Source organism: Silurus meridionalis, chromosome 12 (genome assembly GCF_014805685.1).
Source record: "Silurus meridionalis isolate SWU-2019-XX chromosome 12, ASM1480568v1, whole genome shotgun sequence".
NCBI classification, from domain to species: Eukaryota; Metazoa; Chordata; class Actinopteri; order Siluriformes; family Siluridae; genus Silurus; species Silurus meridionalis.
This window is the reverse complement of record NC_060895.1, coordinates 25182998-25206882: the sequence shown is the minus strand read 5'-3', so window position 1 is coordinate 25206882 and position 23885 is coordinate 25182998. Positions and strand designations below refer to the sequence as shown.

General features: G+C 40.8%; 1 protein-coding gene and 1 long non-coding RNA gene across 2 annotated transcripts; both read left to right on the top strand.

Annotated features, from left to right (window-relative positions):
- Window positions 1-1598: 1598 nt before the first annotated feature.
- Window positions 1599-3804, top strand: LOC124394240. Its single transcript, XR_006927457.1, has 5 exons — window positions 1599-1696; window positions 1826-2057; window positions 2246-2362; window positions 3455-3508; window positions 3644-3804. It is a non-coding gene; the product is annotated as an uncharacterized LOC124394240 (long non-coding RNA).
- Window positions 3805-11248: 7444 nt separating this feature from the next.
- LOC124394336 lies at window positions 11249-16204 on the top strand. Its single transcript, XM_046862473.1, has 7 exons — window positions 11249-11303; window positions 12150-12575; window positions 12842-13106; window positions 13937-14157; window positions 15384-15531; window positions 15628-15737; window positions 15896-16204. Exons 1-7 carry the CDS (start codon window positions 11289-11291, stop codon window positions 16202-16204), a joined length of 1494 nt encoding a protein of 497 aa, XP_046718429.1. The 5' UTR covers window positions 11249-11288.
- The last annotated feature ends 7681 nt before the right edge of the window (window positions 16205-23885 follow it).

The following is a 23885-nucleotide window of genomic DNA, read 5'->3' as shown; positions in this document are numbered from 1 at the left end:
TGTGCGGTCTGGTGTGGTGTAAAGTGTCCATAAGTGTCCGTGTGCAGTAAGGTGTGGTGTAAAGTGTCCTTGTGCGGAATGGTGTGGTATAAAAAAATAAGAATATAAAAATATGAAATGTAAAGTGCACTGTGCTGTGCAAGTCCAGTGTCTAAAGTGTCGTAGCACGGAAAGTGTGATATGTGCAGGGAAAAAAGGTCTGATGATGGAGAGAGTGGGCCAGTTTATTAGATCCTGGGTGTTTCCTGGTTTAAACTCCGAATGGCCTTTCCCCGAACGCAACAGAGAAAAGAGTCCATTATTGGGATGGCTGAGGTCCTTCACAATCTTCCTGGCTCTGGTCCTGCACCACGTGCCGTAGATGTCCTGCAGGTTAGGGAGCTCAGTGTGGATGGTGCGTTCAGCTGAACACACCACCCTCTGGAGGGCTCGCCTGTCCTGCATGGTGCTGTTTACGAACCAGGAAGTGATGCTACCCGTCAGAACACTCTCAATGGTGCAGGTGTAAAAGTCTTTAGCACCTGAGAGAGAAGTTTAAAGTCCCTTAAGCGTCTCAGGTGGTACAGACGCCGCGGGCCTTCTTCACCAGGGTGTTGATGTGACAGGACTAAGACAGGTCCTGTGTGATGTGAACACCAAGGTACCGGAAACTGTCCACTCTCACCACTGGGGTCCCGTTGATGTTTAGTGGTTGGTATGACCGCTCCTGCTTCGTGCTGAAGTCCACGATCAACTCCTTAGTCTTGCTGACGTTCAGGAGAAGGTTGTTCTCCTGGCACCATCTCTCCAGGTTTTTAACCTCCTGAAGGTAGGCGGTCTCGTCGTTTTTGGAGATCCGGCCCACCACAACAGTGTCGTCAGCAAACTTGATGATGGTGGTGGAGTTGGAAGTGGCCACACAGTCATACGTGTACAGTGAGTACAGCAGGGGGCTCAGAACACAACCCTGGGGAGCTCCAGTGCTTAGGGTGAGGGTGGATGAGGTGTGTTTTCCCACCCGTACAGCTTGTGGTCTGTCAGTTAGGAAGTTAGAGATCCATTGACACAGCGGCAGGCTGAGTCCCAGGACCTCCAACTTAATGGTGAGTGTCGAGGGAATTATAGTGTTAAATGCTGGGCTGTAGTCCACAAACAGCATCTTTGTGTAATTCCTGTTTCTTTGGTCCAGGTGGCTGATTGTAGTGTGGAGAAGATGTGCAATTGCGTCCTCTTGAATTCACACCTCAGGACAATATCCAGGTAGCCACTCCACCTGCCTGCATGCTTCTGTGAAAGAGAAGGAAACCAGAGAACCTTAAGAAAACCCACACAACCCACCATGTAAAACTCAGTAAACCAAGTCCAGGATTAAACCTGTATTCACTTTTACCGGGTACTAAAATAAGAACTTTCTCTTTTATAGTGTAATTTATACATCATGCATTCATTGTGTTTTAGTACCGAGAATATCACTGAATTCTGTAACAGAAATACAGTGTTTACAGTTTTTATTTGTATTTCGTTTATTTTTGGTTTTGGTTTAATTTATAACTACAGTTATTTTACTATAATTCTGTAGAACACAATAAAATCTATCTGAAATGTATTTTATTTGGTCTCAGAATGAACTAAAGGAGGAGCAGATTAAATCCCAGCAGAAGATCCAGGAGAAGCAGAAAAGGTGCAGGAGCTGAAACAGACTGTTGATATTATTAAGGTGAGGAATGAGAACACACACACACACACACACACACACACACACACACACACACACACACACACAGAGGGAGACTAAAAAGATAAACTCTAACTGTGTGTGTGTGTGTGTGTGTGTGTGTTCTAACAGATGCGTTCACAGGCAGCAGTAGATGATAATGAGATGATCTTTAATGAGATGATCAGCTCCCTGGAGAAAAGGCGCTCGGAGGTGACGGAGCTGATCAGAGTTCAGGAAAAAGCTGATCTGAGTCGAGCTGAACAACACCTGAAACATCTGGAGCAGGAGATCACTGATCTTCAGAGGAGAGTCAGTGATCTGGAGCAGCTTTCACACACCTGATCACATCCACTTCCTCCAGGTAACACTCACTGTCTGATCTACAGAGGGCGCTGTTCCTCACAAAGTTTCCTCCTAAAAGCCCATTACAGCAACAATAAATGTTCCTGTGTGAGATCACAAGTGTGTCTTTGGTCTGATTCAGTCTGAGATTCATTCGTTTCTCTCCTCCACTTTTCTCCTTCTCTATGATGTGTTTCCTCTCTGTAGAGTTTCCTGTCTCTCTGTGTTTCTCCTGGATGTGACGACTCACCCAGTCTGTCTCAGATCTGAAAAAACGAGTCGAGGAAATCTGTCAGGAGGAATTCAACAAAATCCGTCCACAAGGTAAAGAAGTAAACATTTGTTCTGTCGCAGTGAAGAGAGACATAAAATTCATATAACAGAAATAAGAAGGAAGCAGGAACAAGACTGAACTAAATCATGCAGTATTAACTTTAGCCTCAAAAATCCCATCAAGATATAAATTACATCAATTAAGCAGAAAATCAGTAACTTATTCACAAATCTACCAAATCTAACAGTGTCTGTGCGCTTGCATGAAGGTTGCAGGGATAAAGCATGCACTTCCTTTTTTTCTCATCTTTAACGAGAGCAAGTTTAAAGAAATGTTCTCTGTAGGCTGGAAAGTGGGCTTCCAGAGTCCTTCCAAAACCATAGATAGCTCCCATGGCAGAACAGCACCTTCTACACTGAGTGTAACTGCAGATGAGAGGAACATGTTAAAAAAAAGCTCTGCCACACTCTGTCATCACCACTTCTAGCATTAAAATAGCGCCAATCAAACATCTCATTGTGAGAAAAGTTGAGTCTTTCCAACAATGCAGAGCTCTTTGTTTTGTGTTGGGTTTTTTCCACAAATTTTGCACACACTGCCCACAGTCTGGATGTGTTACAGTATATTCTTTTTTATTTGAATGAAAGTGTCTGTTTTGGGGGCACCGGTGGAACAAGTGGCATTCAAATGAACTATATGCACACTTTCTTTCCTTCTTTTTCCCCATAGTAGGTCGAGGGATATTGTATTGGAGGGTCAGAACAGAGAAATTGTGAGTGATGTATCTCTCCTCTGTCCAGGTTTGCAGGTTTAGTAGATAAGTCTGAGCTAGGGATTTTCTTGGAAAGCACATCTCAAAAGCCTCTACCTTCTTCTTCCATTGGTTGCATTGCAGTTAAGTTGTGGGAAAGAGAGTGAGAAGGACTGAGGGTCAGAAAGAGCTTCTATCCAGCAAGAGCTTATATCCAGAAAGAGCTTATATCCAGGAAGGCAAAGGTTTCTGATTGCTCGTGGGCAGACGAGGTGTATTTTGAGCTTTTGCATACGATTACACCTGAAGATTTCTCCACAGTGAGATACCAAATTAATGTTGTCTCTTCATGTCATTTTTCTGTCTTCATTTTGTCTCTGTTTCTCCACAGAAGTTCAGATGAGTTTACCATCAGAACCAAAAAGCAGAAAAGATTTTCTGCAGTGTAGGTGTAACACACACACACACACACACACACACACACACACACACACAGACACACACACACACAGGTGTCTCACACCCGCTTATTATAAATCCTGTGAATAACTTCTAACCTGTGGACATTTTATTGTTCTAGATTTCTGTTATCTGACTCTTGATCCCAACACAGCACATCCTCAACTCATTCTGTCTGAGAAGAAGAAGAGTCGTGATAAGACAAAACTGCGATACTCTGATTATCCAGAGAGATTGGACTTCTATGCTCAGGTGTTGTGTAAACAGTAAACAACAGTAAACAAATTAAGCATGGTTTTGATTGTCCATAAAGTGTCCATGTGCGGTCTGGTGTGGTGTAAAGTGTCCATAAGTGTCCGTGTGCAGTAAGGTGTGGTGTAAAGTGTCCTTGTGCGGAATGGTGTGGTATAAAAAAATAAGAATATAAAAATATGAAATGTAAAGTGCACTGTGCTGTGCAAGTCCAGTGTCTAAAGTGTCGTAGCACGGAAAGTGTGATATGTGCAGGGAAAAAAGGTCTGATGATGGAGAGTGGGCCAGTTTTTAGATCCTGGGTGTTTCCTGGTTTAAACTCCGAATGGCCTTTCCCCGAACGCAACAGAGAAAAGAGTCCATTATTGGGATGGCTGAGGTCCTTCACAATCTTCCTGGCTCTGGTCCTGCACCACGTGCCGTAGATGTCCTGCAGGTTAGGGAGCTCAGTGTGGATGGTGCGTTCAGCTGAACACACCACCCTCTGGAGGGCTCGCCTGTCCTGCATGGTGCTGTTTACGAACCAGGAAGTGATGCTACCCGTCAGAACGATCTCAATGATGCAGGTGTAAAAAGTCTTTAGCACCTGAGAGAGAAGTTTAAAGTCCCTTAAGCGTCTCAGGTGGTACAGACGCCGGGCCTTCTTCACCAGGGTGTTGATGTGACAGGACTAAGACAGGTCCTGTGTGATGTGAACACCAAGGTACCGGAAACTGTCCACTCTCACCACTGGGGTCCCGTTGATGTTTAGTGGTTGGTATGACCGCTCCTGCTTCGTGCTGAAGTCCACGATCAACTCCTTAGTCTTGCTGACGTTCAGGAGAAGGTTGTTCTCCTGGCACCATCTCTCCAGGTTTTTAACCTCCTGAAGGTAGGCGGTCTCGTCGTTTTTGGAGATCCGGCCCACCACAACAGTGTCGTCAGCAAACTTGATGATGGTGGTGGAGTTGGAAGTGGCCACACAGTCATACGTGTACAGTGAGTACAGCAGGGGGCTCAGAACACAACCCTGGGGAGCTCCAGTGCTTAGGGTGAGGGTGGATGAGGTGTGTTTTCCCACCCGTACAGCTTGTGGTCTGTCAGTTAGGAAGTTAGAGATCCATTGACACAGCGGCAGGCTGAGTCCCAGGACCTCCAACTTAATGGTGAGTGTCGAGGGAATTATAGTGTTAAATGCTGGGCTGTAGTCCACAAACAGCATCTTTGTGTAATTCCTGTTTCTTTTGTCCAGGTGGCTGATTGTAGTGTGGAGAAGATGTGCAATTGCGTCCTCAGTCGAACGGTTCTGACGGTACACAAACTGTAGTGGGTCCAGTGGGTCCGGTAGTGAGGCAGTGATGAAGTCTCTGACCAGTCTCTCGAAGCACTTCATCACTACTGAGGTCAGAGCTACAGGGCGGTAGTCATTAAGGCAGGCGGGCTGGGGTTTCTTCGGGACAGGAACAATGGTGGACTGTTTGAAACATGAGGGGACAACAGACTGTTCCAGTGAGAGGTTGAATATCTCAGTGAACACCAGTGCTAGCTGGCACAGGCTTTTAGAACCCGACCTGTGATGCCATCTGGTCCTGCTGCCTTCCTGGTATTCACTCTCTTGAATGCCCTCCTCACATCATGCTCCGAGATGGTGAATGTGTTTACCTCTCCGGCTCTCTCAGCGTGCACGCTGGTTGTGCCGCTAGCGTGGTTAGCCGCAGCCTCAAAACGAGCATAAAAGGTGTTTAGCTCATCTGCCAGAGAAGCGACCGCATCCACATTCTGAAAGTTGGTGTTCTATAGTCCGTTATTGTCCTTAGTCCCTGCCACAGGCTCCTACACTGCAAAAAATATAAATCTGAACAAGTGTATTTATCTTGTATTCCGACTTTAAATCTTATTATTGTTATTTTAAGATTTATTTACTTATCAAGCACCGAGTGTGTAAGACTATTTCACTTGTTTTAAGGGTGTCTGTCTTATGTTATCTCACTTAGATATAACATCTTACTGCAGGGCAATTTGTAAGTGAAACAAGTTATATTCTTGAGAGAAAAGCTGCAATCAACTTTGATGACAGGGAGTTCAAGATATTAAGTCTTGTTTTAAGAATAAGATTTGTGGTGATTTCTTAATATAAGCAACCTTATAAGTAATAATCTCAATACAAGCAGCCTTAACTTAGATTTAAATAAAAACAAATCATAATCCAGATATGAATCAAACTGCTTTTATTCAGAAATTTATGAATGGTTGCATCACCATTAATTGACAAAAACCACAGACCAGTATTGTCTGAGGTCAATACATTGTGTGATAAGCACATAATTCATTGGTGTGTAATGATCACATTAGGTCTTTGTGTGTGACAAGCACATAAGTATAACTGTACAGCAACAAAAAATTTTTTGACCACATGAAATATATGAGGCGCCCTTCAAAAATACATTTGCTTTCTCTCTCCAAATCAGAAGACTTTGAAAAAAAAAAAAAAACTTCTTACAGTAGGCATCTCTGATGCTTTACCCATTGTTTACGAGTCATTAGTGGATCTGTGAAGTGCAATGACATCTCCAAGATAATATTTCACTGGAACGTACATACTGCTTTTGAAACTGAATGAGTAGTAGGATGTAAAATCTACTAGTTTTTCAGCATCTACCAACTCAGTTGCCTGGGCAAGGTTTGGGACGTCAACTTCATATGCTAGAAAATCTCTATTCAGGTGCAAGGTGTCATAGGGTTGATATTCAAAGCAATAGAATGATGAGTTTACCACTAGGATGTCTTGTATAAGACCGAATTCAGGAACATTATCATTTACTTTGGTAACAATCAAAGACTTCTTGCATGTATACTTATTTCCATTTAGAACAAGCCACTTGACCGAAACAACATGTTGAATTTTGTCATCACCAACAAAGTCTCTTATTTTTCCCTGAACATGCTGTATATTTTTTACCTCCAAGACTGGGCCCAATTCCCTCTCACTTGAAAAAATGGGGTGCTGTGGGCCGTTCACATTTTGAGAACATTCAAACATCTGATTATGCTTCACTAATGATTTGCAGACATTTTGAAGTTCAACTGAAGACCATTGCTTAAAAAAACAGTGTTTTGATTCAAATCGCATGCACATATGCCTTACCATTGGGCCCAGTGTCATAATTTGTGTGGGAAGATGAAGCAAATAATGTTGCTTAGGTATTATATTGTTATCTGGAAAAAGCTGCTTAAAATGTTTCAAATGCTGCTCAATTAGTAACCTGAGTTTTGATATGGTTTGAAGAGAAATTACTGGAGCAAAAAGTATCTGGGTAATCTCTATAACCTCAAGAATAAGTTGCATATATACATTTCCTTCAACATTATTCATCAAAAAAGGCAATATTTTCAAGAGCACCAGCATTTGACCAGAAGACTGTTTAAGTTTGTTGTCATTTGATGCCAAGGTGTTGACAGTGATCGGGCATGGTCTGTCTCAAATATCAAGTGGTGGGTATGGAAAACTCAGCATGGCATCATTGAACATGTCCAAGTCCATCTCCCCTGAGAGAATTAGATGTTTCAACACACATTTTATTTCCATGGGGGCAATGCCTTCTAGAACAATATGCATAATATCTTGTGGTGTTTGTTGTATAAGATCGAAGGCTGGAAAATCCACAAGTTTGCTTTTTCTATTAATCCCATAAGTAGTTTTGAGGCTATTTTTCAGAAAATCTGTACGGGCCTTCTCTATTTCAAGGCATTGTCTGACGTGCATGTCCTTCTGACAAAACTGTTTTCAGTAAACTCCCTCTGCATGTCTTCAAACGTACATTCGGAGTGCCTGCATTTGCTGTATGCAAACCCAACTCCCTCCTTAAATCCAGCAAGCTCCTGTTGGGCTAAAGTGTCACCACAAATGGAGATCAATGCACCAAACATGTCCATTTTACCATTGATAGTCTGGATCTTTACACCATGATACAACAAATCTAAGTCTTTCTGTATTCTCTTCAAAATCATGTCAACACCACACTGAGTAAAGTAATTTGCTTTAGCCATGGCAAGAAGTCTAATTGCAGCTAGCTTAGACCTATATTTAGGATCTATATTTCCCAATGTATAGTAAACCATTAACAATTTGTTTTTTGAAGCATGTGATCCAAGGGGATTACATATTTTAATTTCATCTGTATACAAAATCAACTGCAAAGCAGTGGGTCTGACAGAGAACAATGGGTGTGACTTGAAAAGCTCGCCGTCAACTATGTCATACAAAAATCCATCTTTGCACTTCTGTGGCCCTATAGCTATCATGGAGAGAATCCTTGAGTCAGTAAACAACTGTTCCAGACTCTGGAGTAAGGGTACATAGTAAAAACATTTCTTTTTGATTGCAAGAACCCTTGAATTTCCACTTTTTACCCTGCATGCTGTGTGAGAAATTACTATTTCTTCAGGCTCGACCGGGCTGAATAGTTCCTGAATTGTGTGGTTCTGCATGTATGTAGTGGCAACTCTGAGAAAAGGATCTGTAAAATTGTCAAATGTTGCCATTGCCTCTGCTTGTAACTGCTCCATGCTCCCAGAATGCTTCTCAAACACCTTTTTCATTTGGTTCTTCAGGACATCCACTAGTGAAGCTTGATATTGTTGCACCCCAGACACGATGTCGTTGACACTCCTCTGAAACATAATGGTAAAAAACAAAACAGAAAACATTGAGAATTATGATGAATCGATCACATTAATTCAGTCACAAACACCCCCACCACCCCTACACACACACACACACACACACACACACACACACTTGACCACTTAAAACAGTGTTAAGTCTTCTAAAACTAAAAGTTCTCACTATTACTATAATATGGCCAAGCCTACATAATGCACAGAGGAATGACTGACTCAACATTAACCCCAGTTAATACAAACTCATGCTTAAAAAAAAAATACCTGTGAAAGATGGCATTTCTCCCGAATATTCAAGGCAAAGGCAGTTGCACGTCTGGTCAGATTCGCTTCACCTGATGCATGACACCCCTCCTGTATTGGCAGTTTTAAATATTTTAATACACATATTGGAAATCTGAGTTGAATTTATTAAAGCACATCTTGGTACTGGCAATCTAGCATTAGTTTTGTCATATTTCAAATTTTAAATATTGACAGTTTTAGACCAACACTGTAGCTAGTTAGCTTGCTACTGCTGATCACCAAGATGCACCTTTTATAGTAAAATAGCCAAACGTTTCTAGCTTAGTTATGTTCACTTTTCTAAGCTTTAAACGTTAGCTTTACATTAATCAAGCATACATTCCTCATATTATTAGCTACAGTACTTAGCTAGCTAGCTACCTACCATGTCTGTGTTTTGTGCCACCGAATCCGAATCCCGCTGCTTGTCGCTAATTGGTGGGACTGCGTCGCCAGTGGAATTTGATCCTTGTGGCTCTTCAAAGACGACAACTCCATGGGCTTGCTGATGAACAAGGTTTGTAGTCAGCGGTTCGCGTTTAGTGCGACCAGAAAAAATGGGTGTGTCAAAGTTCTCAAGTCCGATTTGAGAAGGATCTCTGTTGAGTTGCTCAGTTAACTCTCGGTTAGTCTCTGTAGTCCCGCTTCTTGGTGGGCATCCAGTTGACAGATATAAGGTATGCGTACGTTTTATATGATAGTAAAAGGAGTTGAAAACCCTGTACTCTTCTGCGCAGCCATCGATACCACAAATGACACGAAAATCAGGACTGCGACCATGTGCTCTGTTGATGTGGCTCAAAAGAGACTTTAAAGTCGTAATAAATAAAGTCATAAATACAAAGCAAATCACGCACCGCCAACTCATTGCAGCTGTCAAACGATTATCTAGCGTGTTGAGCCAAAAAAATCTATTAGCTAGTTCGGAAGGAAAACTTCTTGAAGTGTCCCTAAGCACAGTATGTACTCTGCTGCGCACTAAAGTAAAATTACTTATTCTCGATCTCGCGCGGATCTAATTGGCTTATACCACCCGTCATGAAGTGGGGGTGGGGGTGGGGGTAGTTAAGTAGCTGGAAATCAGTATAATGCATATATTTTTTTCAATTAGATTACCGTAATAAACTGTAAATAAAGATGGGAATCTACTTTTGAATTGTTATTAAATCTCATGAAATACATCCCAGAGCAAACAAATGTTGAAATGTGATGTATTGATGAACCCCTCCTCACTACAGTAGTTTGAATTTTAGCTACCCACATTCTCACCTGCGCAGTTGTAACTGCAGTCAGTCACTGAAAAAGTCGTTGGAATCCAGTGGTCATAAGACGAAGTCAGAACTGTTTGCGTGAAATAGAAGTAGGTATTGAACTTCAGTTTGCGTAAGAAATTGTGTATTTTATATCGACTCATTTTTAAATTATTTTAAAGGAGGTAACCTAGCCTTTTCTCCTCATCTAACCTTAGTCTTTCCGCCTAGATATCAGTGATGTCGGAGATGGGCACTTTCAAGAAGTTGGATGACACAACACTGACCATTTTAAAAGGTAAGATTTATTAGCGTGTGCTAACTGTAGTGCCCTGTGCAGTTAGCTAAATGAGCACAGGCTTTGCTAACGTTGCATTCTGTCTCATTTTGTCTTTAACAAAAAATATTAATCACAATACACATATTTTGATTTAAAATATCACCAACTCAATGATTATTGAAACAGGAAAAAATGATAAAAAATATACACTCAGATTTGAAAAAAAAACATTTCAGTAAACTATAGTAATTGAAGAAATCATACCATGTGTAATTAACTTTTTATTTTACTTGTTTATTTAATATATACTGAACTCAAAACACCGCGTCAGACAAAAATGGCTGCAGTGGCAGCTCAAAATGGCGTAAGATACTGCCACGTGGCCACGGTATAATATTTTTAAATCTTAATTCCGCAAGTCGTGCCTCAAATTTGAATTTGCGTGTTCACTAAAAAGCAGATCGTCTAAACTTTTCCATCTGGTCCGCTCTTTGTGGGTCATTTAGAAATGTGAAAAAATTAAAATTTGCTTTACGGTGACAGTAGAATCGTCATTTATTAGCAAGCGGATTGTAAAGATATGAGGGCGTTAATATAGTAAACATTTTGAAAATTTATATTATGGCGTTGAACCCTATGAAGGAGGACAGGCGTGGATGTCAGAAAATGGGCGGGGCTAATGGTGACACGCTTTTCTATCATAATGGCTTCTAACATCGAAAACGAGTCGTTAGAAAAATTCCAAATTTACATTATTTCGTACGTCTGACTCGTCATTTGGTAATAATACCCGTGGTGATACCTCCAAGTTAATCTAGCTATGTGTTTCTTACTTGTATATGACATGTAGAGGTAGCATTAGGACTGCTATTCCTGTTCATTATCGCATTTTGTTATTACTTTATGTGTAAGTTCAACTCTACTGTTTTGTACTAACAGCTGCAAACATTAGTGAAGGCTTGTTGCACACCTTCTCGTGATGATATAAGGGACCTTTTCCGGGCCCTGAGCACTTTCTGAGGAGAAGAAGTATCTGGCAAATGATTCATCCTGAGGTAAGGCAGCAGTTTATCTAGGTACAACTCAAAGTAGATCCAGATCTTTGTATTTATATAGTAGCTCTTTTTTTCTTGTAAAGACTGGTCAACCTAGATTAGCTAATGTCTTAATGCCTGCTCAATGGTTGGCACAACAAAAATTGTATTTGGAGTTGGCAATTTCACAAATATGGCTTGTAATAGGACATGTGAAATATGACAAAACTGATGTTACGTTAGCAGCATCAAGATGTGCTTTGATAAATTCAACTCTAATTTCCTATATGCATATTGTTGTGGACTTGATTCTTTAAATGTGCTTATAATACCCTGTAATTGCTGGTGCATTGCCTCTTAGTAGGACATTTCACTTGCAATTATTTAGATGCTTATGGACCTTTTAAGGTAGTTTAATGTCAAAATGGATCCAAGTCCAAAACAAAAAGGTGTAAGAGTGAACCTGAAGAAGCATATGCGAAAAGCATCGTTTGTTCCATTTTTTACTATGAAATTAAAAATCAAGATTTGTATCTAAGGTCGGTCGTGGTCATTCAAGTGTGTGATATTCTTTTAAATTTTTGGATAATGGATCCAAGTCCCTTGTCATCTGCTTTGTAGCCAAGTATAATCTCAACCTCAAATTAATGGGAAAGATGTGCACTATACAATCCAAACATGATTTTATTATGTGCTCATCATTTCAATTAATTTGGGGTTGATGCAGGTAGCTGGATCTACACAATTGAGGGCATGGGAATTGGACTCATATTAGCATTAGATAAATTGAGGTCGGAAAGCATCTGACATGGATTTATGAGTGAAATGTCTCTTATGTCTCTTAACTTTGGCTTTACATATTCACAGGAGCAGGCCTCAAACTCCGGACACCCACAAAGTCTTAGTGATGGAAGTTCTGCATCCCCTTCGAATGAGCCACCCCAAACAAACCTCCACGGAGCCACCTCCCTGAAAAGAGCAACTCCCAAGAAAGTTTTACAGCTACCCAGCCCTGAGTATGTAATCTACACAGACAATGAGTTGGAGCAAGTTCGCAAGCATTACTTTGAAATGAAGAACATTGGGAGAGAGGGGGGCTGCACTCTGTCAAAGGAACTTCGGTGCAGACTGGTGAGAAATACCATGACCAACATGGTCTCCATCCTGAGGGCAACTGTTGAGGCTGAAGATGTCAGGTATCCTTCAAAAGAAGAAATCACTGCAATGGCTAAGAGACTTGTAGAATATTATCCCATGCTGCAAGACAAGCCTGGTGGCTCTAAACATTCATGGGTGAGTAGATAAATGACTTAGTAAAATAAAATTCCTGATGTTTAGTTAGTTGAGATACTTAAACTGTATTTCTTGGTGTAAGGAGAGTATTGCTCTGTACCATTTCTCCACTCTTCTCTGGAAGTATATGTACTTATGCCCACATGGATTAGAAAGCGTAGGATTAGTCTAAGCATGATTCTCACAGCAGTCTAGTCAAATCTAAATCCAATTGGAGGATGCATTTTTCAGGAAGCATTATGTAATCATGACATAATATGCCATAGGTAACACTCTTCAGACAACTTTACAAGAGACTTCAGAATATAAGGTCTCCACAAAGGACACAGGGCCCAACACCTGAGAGGGGCCGTAGACGTAAAAGGCGGCGCATAGATTTTGGAACATCAAGTGAGCAGGGTGATGGGACATCAACAGAAGAATATGACGCTGACTCAAGTGCATCAACTGTGATATTAGATGCCTCTCCTGCTAGAAGCAGCACACCAGAAAGGGTAACCGCCAAACTGCAGAATCTTTCTGACAGAATCGGTAAGTGCACCACTTATTGTCTTGGAGAACTTCGAGAATAATGTAAACTGTATTATTATTTAGCAGACGACTTTATCCAAGGCGACTTACAGAGACTAGAGTGTATGAACTATGCATCAGCTGCAGAGTCATTTACAACTAAGTCTCACCCGAAGACGGAGCACAAGGAGGTTAAATGACTTGCTCACGCACAGTGAGTCAGTGGCTGAGGTGGGATTTGAACTGGGGACCTTCTGGTTACAAGCCCTTTTCTTTAACCGCTGGACCACACAGCATCCTGTAGCCTTGGCATATTTAGGCGCCTTGCCAAGGCAGTTACTTTAAGGTCTAATGTCTGAAAAATGTACTTCAGTGGATTTTCCGTTCCGCTAAACACCGCAACACTTGTAAGACAAAACAAAAATGGTCTGACGTTTCTATTACATTTCACAGCGTGATGTACTTTAAACAAACAACCTGTTTTTTTCAAATCTTAATAGTCCTTTTAATAATTATTTGTTGAGGAAACTAAAGACATGAAATATTTTTGGTATCTTCAAGTCAGTGACCTATTCAACAAAGGGCATTGTTTCAAAATATAAATCGCTTGGTGCGAGTCAAGTATAACGGTCGTGCTGTTGTAAGTCACTGACTGTTTGCATAAAGAGCATGTCACCGTGCCAGGGTTTCCATCTGCAGGAAGAAAGCAAATTTGATCCTAGTCTAAAAAATTAGAAGAAAGTGGGCACATGAAATAAAACAATAAATAAAAGCAAAATTTGCGATTAATCGATTAATTGAATAATTGTTGCAGCACTAGCAAGCACAATAACTCATCTTTCTCTTTCAAGATGAAAACAGATCTACAGACCAGGATAGCCAACAGGCTCAAGCAAGGCACTACAGAACCCTTCAGGAAGTGTACAAGAGACCGAATAAAGACGCAGTTGCCCAACTGCTCGACTTGGAATTTGAGGCAAGAAGAGCATTCATCGATTCGGACACACTCAAGGACCAGGACAGGCCTGCCAAGATCATTGAAGCGTATCCATGCTTTAAAGACCTTAACCATGTAAGTAAACAAACCAAGACAAGAATTAGTCCCCTTAAACCAAATGTCAGAGGATGATACAAGGTGCTGGGTTACATACAGACTGTCATTCATAAACACATTCCCAGTCTCCTCACAGTGACAGTTGAGGCTGGCTGGGGTTGTCTGCTGTACTTATTCTGGAATTGATTAGGTCAGGGTTGAGTGGGGGGAGGATTGGTTTGCCATCTGAGGCATGATGGTGTGTGAGTTGGACACAGATACAGTGTGTAATTGTGTGTACATTTGTATTTGTGTGATCTGCCTAGTTGTCACAAGAGCCTCAATATTCTATGCAATTTCATTAACTTTTTGTGGTTTCAAGGGAGAACTGTATTCATTGAAAGGCTAACACTACTGTATAGGAAAATGTCTTTACTTCGCCTTCCAAAATCTGTTAGTTTAGAGCACCATCGCACTGTGATAGAACTTAAAGTTAAAGCGATGTTACACTCTATTTACATCTTATAGTTGTTTTGCACTTGTATTTGATATAGTCAACTACCTGAAGTAGTTTTTATGTGCATACCTCGCTTCTTTTGATGTTTAGATGCAGCTTTTGGTCAGCTTGTATTGCCCATTGAAGCCCATTCATTCCAGAAAGATATCACTCCAAACACTCAAATCAAGGCTATGTTACGCCAATGTTGCTTCTGAGTAATTTGTCCGTTTTACTTTTTTGATTCGTTATTTATAAACCCACTTTTGAACATCATTTTATTGCAAGAAGTTCCAATCCAAATTGCAAGTTTTCCGGTTTCTCTGATAGCATTGCGTGCCTGAGGCAATGCATTGGACCGATTAGTGTCGTCAGCACGAGAGATCTACTTGCACATTTGTCAGGTAAATGATGTATTGAGTATGTTTAAAACAGAACAGAGTGTTTTATTTGGAAACTTAAACTGACAAATTTACAGTATGGTTGGCAAAGTATTTCAGAGTTGAGTTTGAGTGTTGTTATGGACTTTCTTGAAATATGGCGTTTCTTACATAAATGCACGTAAAAACTGTCTGGGGTGGTGTACATCGAACACTAGTGCTAGACAACTATAAGATGTAAACAGACTGTAACATCCCTATAATTAACCAAAAAGAGCTCTTGATTTTCATTTTTTCTACATGTGGAATCCTCCTGTTTTACTTGTTTATTTTGTGAGTGAAGAAGACTATTGTGTCATTGTTTTATTTGTATACTGAATGATTTGCAGGTTCTCGGTGAACTTTGCAGGATTGTCAGCAAAGACAACACTGCTTACATTAAGGAGGTGAAGGAGCGCTGGGACACCTTTCAGAGCCAAGCGATCTTTTACGGTATTATGAAAAAGGTGATGAAGCCACCGGTGACATTAAACACAGGTAAGATCTACATTTCCTTGCTTTTCATCAATGTAATACTGTTTTCATCACAATTTAGAGTAACAAGTGACGTGTATGACAATTTCTCTCATGCAGAGGAACGAGCCATCAACATGTTGAAGTCCCTGCCAGCCATGTTCCCATCTGCAGTTGCTCCGCCCAAGAAGTTGGGACGAGAGAGTGAGGCCCTGCTTCATGTCCTGATGGTAAAATAATACCTCTTTCTAGGCCCTTAGTATGACATAGATTCCCAAACATCTGTCTTTAGCCTTGTGTTTTGTGATTGTTTCAACACCCAGACTCTGTCCTGTTATTATTTTCTCTTATACCTTCATTTTTTTGATCAATTTATTTTCCTGTTTAGCCTTCAGAGGATCCAAACACTTATCTGCAGAGGAGGCCCCTTTCCTGCCCTGTCCTGATTGTGGATAAAGAAAACTGCATGGTGGCAATCGGGACCACCCCAGTAGCAACCTTCCCCAAGAACCATCTGCATGAGGGAGCCCTTTATTTGATGGCGTATTATGCCCTGCACTTGACCTACCCAAAGTGCATTGCTACTCTGCTCTCAGTCCTTCAAACCGAGGTACTGCAAGATGAGATCCATGAGAGGGACACAACTTCATCCTACAGGAAAGCCATGGCTGAGTGGAAGAAGTTTATTGGAGAGTAGGCTTGTCTTCGAAGCGCTTGCATTATGTTCCATTGTTCTGAGTTTGTTGGCTGATCTTGTATGAGAAGATGTATCTCCGTTGATAGACATTACTAAATAAGGCCTAGTTCATTTAAGTTTTTTATTTTGAAACTCAAGGACGCTATCCTCCTTTCTCCATTGGATTTTACCCTTATGAGCGTCTCTCACCCCAGACTGACTAATCTACCGTAGCCCGCCTATGGCAAGCCATTTTATCATTTAATCCTTATTTGCTGATATCAACAATTCAATTCTTGATATCAACAATTCAACCCTTGATATCAATATTTGCTGTACATTTTTGATATCAATAGTTGAATTCTTGATATCAACAGTTCATGCAAGCCGTTTTTACATTTATTCCTTAATTGCTGAGCGTGGAAGTACCTACTGTACCATCACAAGTGTAGCTGCTTCACTGAACACTTTTGCGGGGGAAATATAGTCCTAATGAGAATGTTATCAGGGCATATTATCGTTCTATCACCTACCCCTGCTTAATGTAAAAAAAAAAAGAGTAGTTTGAGACTCTTGCCAAACATTGTGTGTTGAATCATTGAATAAATGACCATCTGGGGGAATTCAGTGTTGTTGGGTTGTCATTTATAGAAAAGGATAAGTCTTAGGCCATTCTTGTTTTAAGTGGTATGACCTGATTTTATTCTATATCAAAGTGCTTGATACAAGGGTATATGTCTAGTTTTCAGCCAATCACAGTCTAATTGTGAGCCTTTTGTGCTTGTTTTTGTTCATTATGTAGCCTTGTTTTGAGACATTTTTCCAAATATTGAGAGGAACAAATTTAGGAAATAAGAGCAAATTGCTTGTTCTAAGGGTTTTGTCCAATTATTGAATTACTTCACTAATCTATCCTTGCTTAAATCTAGACAAAATTGCTTGATATTGATCCCTTTTCACTTGTTTTAAGATTTTAGGGTTTTCTTTTAAACTAGACATTTTGTCTTATTTTAAGAAAACTTACCAAGTTAAATTATCTTACTGCACTGGCAGATAATTTTGCTTATTTTAAGCAGTTTTCGCCTAATTTAGGTATATTTTATCTTGTTTTTTGAGACTGATTTTTTACAGTGTAGAGCCACCTTGTTGGAACTGTGACTCTAGTTTCCTCCCGTAGCGCCGCTTTGCATCCTTCACCGCTCTGCGAACACTGTAAGATGCAGCCTTGTATTCATCCATGTCCCCGGTGGCGAGCCCCGTGTTGTAGGCAGCGGAGCGGGATCTCAGAGCGTCGCAGTGGTTTTATCCACCCACGGCTTCTTGTTGGGAAACGTTCTGATAGTGTTTTTTTGCACCGTATCATCCGCTAGTTTCCCGATGAATCCCACAACCGCTTCCGTAAACATGTTAACATCATCAGAGCTGCGCCGAAACATGTCCCAGTCTGCGTCATTTAAAGCGTCCTGCAGAGCGGCCACCGATTGGTCAGTCCAGCGCGCGTTGCGGTGTTGCGTTAGTGTCTTATGTAAGTCCCATACTGTAGTGTCCGTGTGGAATATAAACGGCACTGACTATGACCGAACTGAATTCCTGAGGTAGATAAAAGGGCCGACATTTGATGGTCAGTAGTTTCAGATTTGGTGTGCAGTAGCGTGAAAGAGGAACGATACTTGCGCTGTCGCACCAGTGGTTGTTCACCATCAGACACACTCCACCTCCTCTTGACTTCCCTGACTCCAGTGTTCTGTCCATGTGGTACACCGAGAAAAATTCGGCCGGCTGGATGGCGTGGTCTGGTACCGCTGGGTTCAGACATGTCTCGGTGAAGCAGAGAAGGTTGCGGTCCCGAATGTCTCTCTCGAACTTGACCCTTGCCCTAAGGTCGTCGAGCTTGTTCTCCAGTGACTGGACGTTGGCTAACAGGATACTTGGTAAGGGAGCGCGGTGTGCGCGTGCCCTCAGCCTGTTCCTGACGCCGGCTCGTTTCCCTCGCGGAAGCCTGTACGGATTGCGTCCTTTGTTCTCACTCAGGATCTCGCTCGGCCAGCATAGGTCCGGGTTTAAAAACGGCAATAGGTGAGTGCATTGTACACCAATAGATAGATAGTTCATCTTCCTCTGTCTCTTTCTATCATAATGATATTAAAACTGAGCTCCAAGTTCCAGCGTCCTCCAGAATAGGAGTATATGTGGATCACAGTGCAGGAACTCTGTCCTTCTACAGCGTCTCTGATACGATGAGGCTCCTCCACAGAGTCCAAACCACATTCACTCGGCCTCTATACTCTGGATTCTGGATACGGAGTTATGACTTACCTGTGAGGTTACGTGATGCAAAATAAAATTTGGTGAAAATGTTCATGAAAATTACGATTATAACAGAGGGGTCTGATTCTTCTTCTTCTGCCTATTATTAGGAACAACTCATAGCTGAGAAGTTCAGCAGTAGCAATTTTAAGTTGATGGATATTTCTATCAGAGTTTTTCTATTTTTAATTGTAAACCGTTGCATTCTGAAGTGGTCTGTATAAAGGTCCTTCATTATTCTTCATCCTTTATGATCTCAACTAGAATAATAAAAAAAATATTATTATATAACATTAAAATAAATAAATAATTAAATATATTTTTTATTAATTAAAAGTGTGGATTTTTCCTGTAATTATTTGCCTTACATTTGTTGGCATTAAATGTCAGTCTGCCTGTCTGTCTGCCTGTCTGTCAGAGAATTCTGGTGCGGATGTGACTGGGTGAGTGACTGGATGGAAGGACCCAAATGCAGGATGCACACAGGAGTATAGAGAAAACAGGCTTTAATAAGATTATCAGAGCAATAGGGCAAAGGCAAAAACAAAGTCCAAAAAACAGTCCAGGGTAAAAAACAGAGGGAAACAGGGCAATGCAGGTAAGCAGGTAAGAACAAAATCCAAAACAGTCCAAAGTTCAGAAAGCCAGCAAAACAAAGCAACAAAGGCAGAGCAGAAACAAAAAACAATAAACAGTCCAGAGTTAAAACCAGGTAACAAAGGAGGCAGAGCAGAACAGGGATTAGGAACAGGATCAGGCAGGGTGGCAAGAGTAATCTCAGCCAGTAAAATAATGTGGCGGAAAGCTAAAGTCTTGGTTGTCCATAAATACCGGGAGGCGTGGGAAAAACTGCAAGATGGCCACCGACCGGGAAATGCGCATCGCGGAACCGGAAGTACACACCGTGTGCCCGGGAGATCCTGACAGTCTATCTGTCTTTCTATCTGTAATTAAGCAATGCTCAATACATGGTCCACATGCTTTGTAAAGCTTGATGATGGTAGTATAAGTGTGGAGGTAATCGAGGTCCACTATGTAAGAATTGGAATGGACCTCTTCAGGCCGTTAGACTGCACGAGGGCATTGCTTTCTAGTTTTGATGAACTACACAACATGATACCTGGAAGCAGTGCATCTTCAGCATCTCAGCATGGAGTTTACAACAATCAATCTGTACTTGCGTTTATCATCCACAGACAGACGGCTTAGTGGAGCGATTTAATCGAACTCCCAAAAACATGATTCAGAAGTTCATTCACGAGGATGCACAAAACTGGGATAAGTGACTCAAGCAACTATTGTTTGCAGTATGAGTGGTCCCACAAGCCTACATGGGGTTTTTCCCTTTGAAATTATTACACGGTCATAAGCAGTGCAAAGTTCTAGATGTCATCCGCAAAAATTGGGACTGCTAGCAAACATGATATTCAGTACGTCCTTGACCTGAGGGCAAAACTCCACACTTTGGGTAAACTATACAGTCTCAGCAGTATAATAGGGCATGCAGCTGTGTAAATTTCCTCTAAGAGATGAAGTACCCATGTTACTTTTAATGTCAAACTTATTTGCAAAGTGGCAAGAACCCTTGAGGTTACACAGGGAGTTGGAGAAGTCAAATAAGAGATCAGATGCACAGGTAGAGGTGATGGACTGCAGGTATACAACCTCAACCTCCTGAAACCATGGAGAAAGACCAACTCTCGTTGTCAGCAGTGATTTCAGATGTGTTTTTGCCTCCACTTGGACAAACCAACCTTATAGAACATCATTTTGAGAATCTTCCAGGTGAAGTGGTGCACAGCTGCCCATAGTGAACACAAAATTTGGGTAAACAAAGAGTCGGTCACTGATTGTAGCAGCCCTGTGATCTTGGTGCCCAAGAGCGATGGATCAATCCGGTACTGTGTGGATAATTAAAAAGTCAACGCGGTGTCTAAATGAACTGCTCGATAAGTAAGGTGTGGAACAGGTTTGATCCACACTGGATTTAAACAGAGGACAATTTCAGATCCACTTGACTCCAGTGTCTTGTGAAAAAGAAGAAAATCCACTCTGTTCTGTTTACACCGGTTTGTCACAGTTCCATTTATTTTGTGTTCGGTTATTAATCCTCTGCCATTGTAATGCGTATGCTGCTGCCTACTTGAATGACTATCATCTATAATAATGACCGGCAGTATCATTTACAACATCTCAGAGTGGTCCTGAGAACTTTGAGGTGTGAGGGACTTACTGCAAATACAAAGAAGTGGGTAGTGGTAGCTCCAGCAGTTAAGGTCGGGGGGTTCAAGTCCCGGTATCACCAAGTTGCCACTCTTGGGCCCTTGAGCAAGGCCCTTAACCCTCTATGCTCCAGGGGTGCCATATCATGGCCAACCCTGCGCTCTGACCTCAGCTTCTAAGCAAGCTGGGATATGCGAAGAACAAAATTTCACTGTGCTGTAATGTATATGTGACAAATAAAGGCTATTCTATTCTATTTAATTCAATTTCGAAGCACTTCAGCCTGCTCACGACCCAAGTCCAAAAAGAAGGTGAGACAGTTTCCGGGGCTGGCTAGCTATTGTCAGAGGTTTGTGCCAAAAATTTCAGATGTCAAAAACACAAGAGCAACACTGGAGTTTGAGGATGGGTTTGTGATCAAAGTTAATGTCAACAGTCTACTACAGTGGCTCAGGACTGCAGGATGCATTGAATCACCTATCACTTCACACCTTAACAAAGATGAACTGTAATAAATAGACATTCAGTGTCACCCAGATGATAATGGATCCCCCATTAGAGTTTCTTCCTTCTCAGGGAGGTTTAGTGTATCTGTGTAAAGCTGCTTTGAGACAGATCCGGTCTTTTCAATTTCAAACATTTTACTTAGTTTTGATGATGAATTACTAGTTATGATTTTGTTTATTTACTTCATTAAAATCATCAATTTTAGTTTGTATTGTTTTTAATTTTACTATATTATTATATATTGTAAAAATATATATTGTTCTGGACTCATTGTTTAAGTCTAAGCTGAAAACACATTTGTTTATTTAAACTGGGATGTTTGAATGCTGTCATCCCCTAAACTTCACACGTTCACTCAGGTTTGTTGACAGTGACAGTCTAGTTCTAATGCCAAAGCTAGACCTCAGTGCAACAACACTTTGTGAAGTAATGTTCTCTGTTTTAAAGGCTTAGCAAACCATTTTGAGTTACATTTCTTATATTAGACATATTTCTGCTTGATTTATGCCTGTTTCTGACCATAATTCCTGTATAACAATTCAGATTTCCTTTATGAGGGATTTATGACAGAACTCAGAACCTCACTCTGAGCAGACACATCACAGGTGGATTCTCTATTGTAGTTAATTCCCTATGTAACACACTTAATAATAATAGAATGACCTCCAAAACCAATGAAAGATTTTCATCCTTGAATGAGAAGAAGCTTTACTGCAGTCACATCACGTTTCAATGAGCTAATAGAAGGTAGTCACTCAATCTTAAATAAGATGATCAAGAGCCCAGAATCTCCACATGTTCTCATATTTATACCCTGATGCCACATAGCATCCACTTTGTGTTCTTTGTTTGTGTTATCAATCCTTATCTTTTGGAATAAGATCCACTTATTTCTCAATTTTTACAGGATCTTCTCTCCTTTTTATTTCCCATTATCTTTTGACACCTGGTTCCACTCCCCTTTCTAAGAATCCATATTTTGGTGTCCTGTTCCCCTCAGTTCCTCTTATTTTAGGCCTGGTTCTGCTAGAATTCTTAAGAAAGTTGCATTTGTATAAAACCCTCTCTCCCTTGAATGATCTCTTTACGGACCCTTTTTTCCTTCTGCATCTGCAAAGTTTCTGCTTTTATTCTGATTTTTATTGCTGTTTACATTCTACAATTATTAGGTTAAGCTCAAATCCTCCTACATGGATTATATGTTCATATATGTTTAATTAATTATTATTCTACTTATTCATATGCAGTGTTGTGCTGGTTACTAAGAAATAGTAACTAGTTACAGTTACTCGTTACTTCATTCAAAAAGTAACTCAGTTACTTTGTTGATTATTTACACCAAAAAGTAATGCGTTACTGTTAAAAGTTAATTTTTTAAAGAACCTTCTTTAATGTTCCCATTAATGCCCTTTTATGTGTTATGATCTACAAACACAAAGTCATTTATAAACACTATTTTATTAAAGTCAGAGCAGCACAAACTGAATATATCACAAGGATTTCTGAAATAAACAACAAAACAAGCTGAATAATAAATTCAGAATCAAACACTAAAGTGGCTTCTGCTGTTGTGTTGAGCTCTTAAACATGTTCCTTTCACAGCTGAAGTATGAAAACTATCAACAATGTAGAACAGAACACCGGGTTAGCACATAGCTTCTAGCTCCTCAGGCATGGAGTTCCTGAGGGAGCTTCAACAGATTGGAGTTGATGTTTATTGCAGTAGATACGAGCTTCGATCCAGAAAGACACAGTTTACATTTCACTAAAAAGTTTTTGTCTTTATACTCAACTAAAGTGAAATAATGAGCATATTTCCACTTTGAGAAACTCGTCTTGCTCTCGCCTCGCCTCGCCATTACTGCCGCACAGACCTGAATAAACGGAGACACGCCCACAGTGCGTCTTCTTCATGTTTACAGTGGTTCATCCACCAATCCTACAATGCGTCTCTGCTGTAAACAGGTCAGACTGTAGTCTACACTTCAGCCCAAATTCATTCATTTATAAAAGTAACGGGTAACGCACCATACGCTAACGGAGTTACTTTATTTAAAACTAACGCGTTACAGTATTAGTTACTGTCTAAAGTAACTGCGTTACTGCCCAACACTGTTCATATGAGTATTTATGTAATATGTGCCTGTGAGCTGAGTGTCGTACAGGCCTTAGTGCAAAATATGTTGCCTTATGAGAACATTCACAGGATTGCTATCTTGTCTCTTCTCCGGTTCTGCCAACTGCACACAATAGTCTTATGTCTTGGTCTTCTGATGTTGACCTTCACTAACTTCTCTTTATCGTTTTTTCATTTTGCTTCTTCTTGCAAACATTCCAGACTAGCTCATAGCAACATTCTTCGAAGAAAGTATCACCAATTTCAACTCTACTCTCTAGCAGTCGAGGTTGCATGATTGACTTTTACACGTGAGACGAGCACACAAACTTCGCCTGACCTCCCTGCTGTTTTTCATCAGGAGACACAAACTGATAATAAAAATTCTGATGGTCTTCACACACCTGCATCAACTCCTCCTTTTCTCTCTCCACCTTACATATCTTCTCCCTATCCCTCATACTGGTCTCCTACTGATTAATCACCAGCTTCCCCCATTCTATGTCCCACTACTGATTATTCTCCTGTTTCTCCCCCTCCTGTGCATTC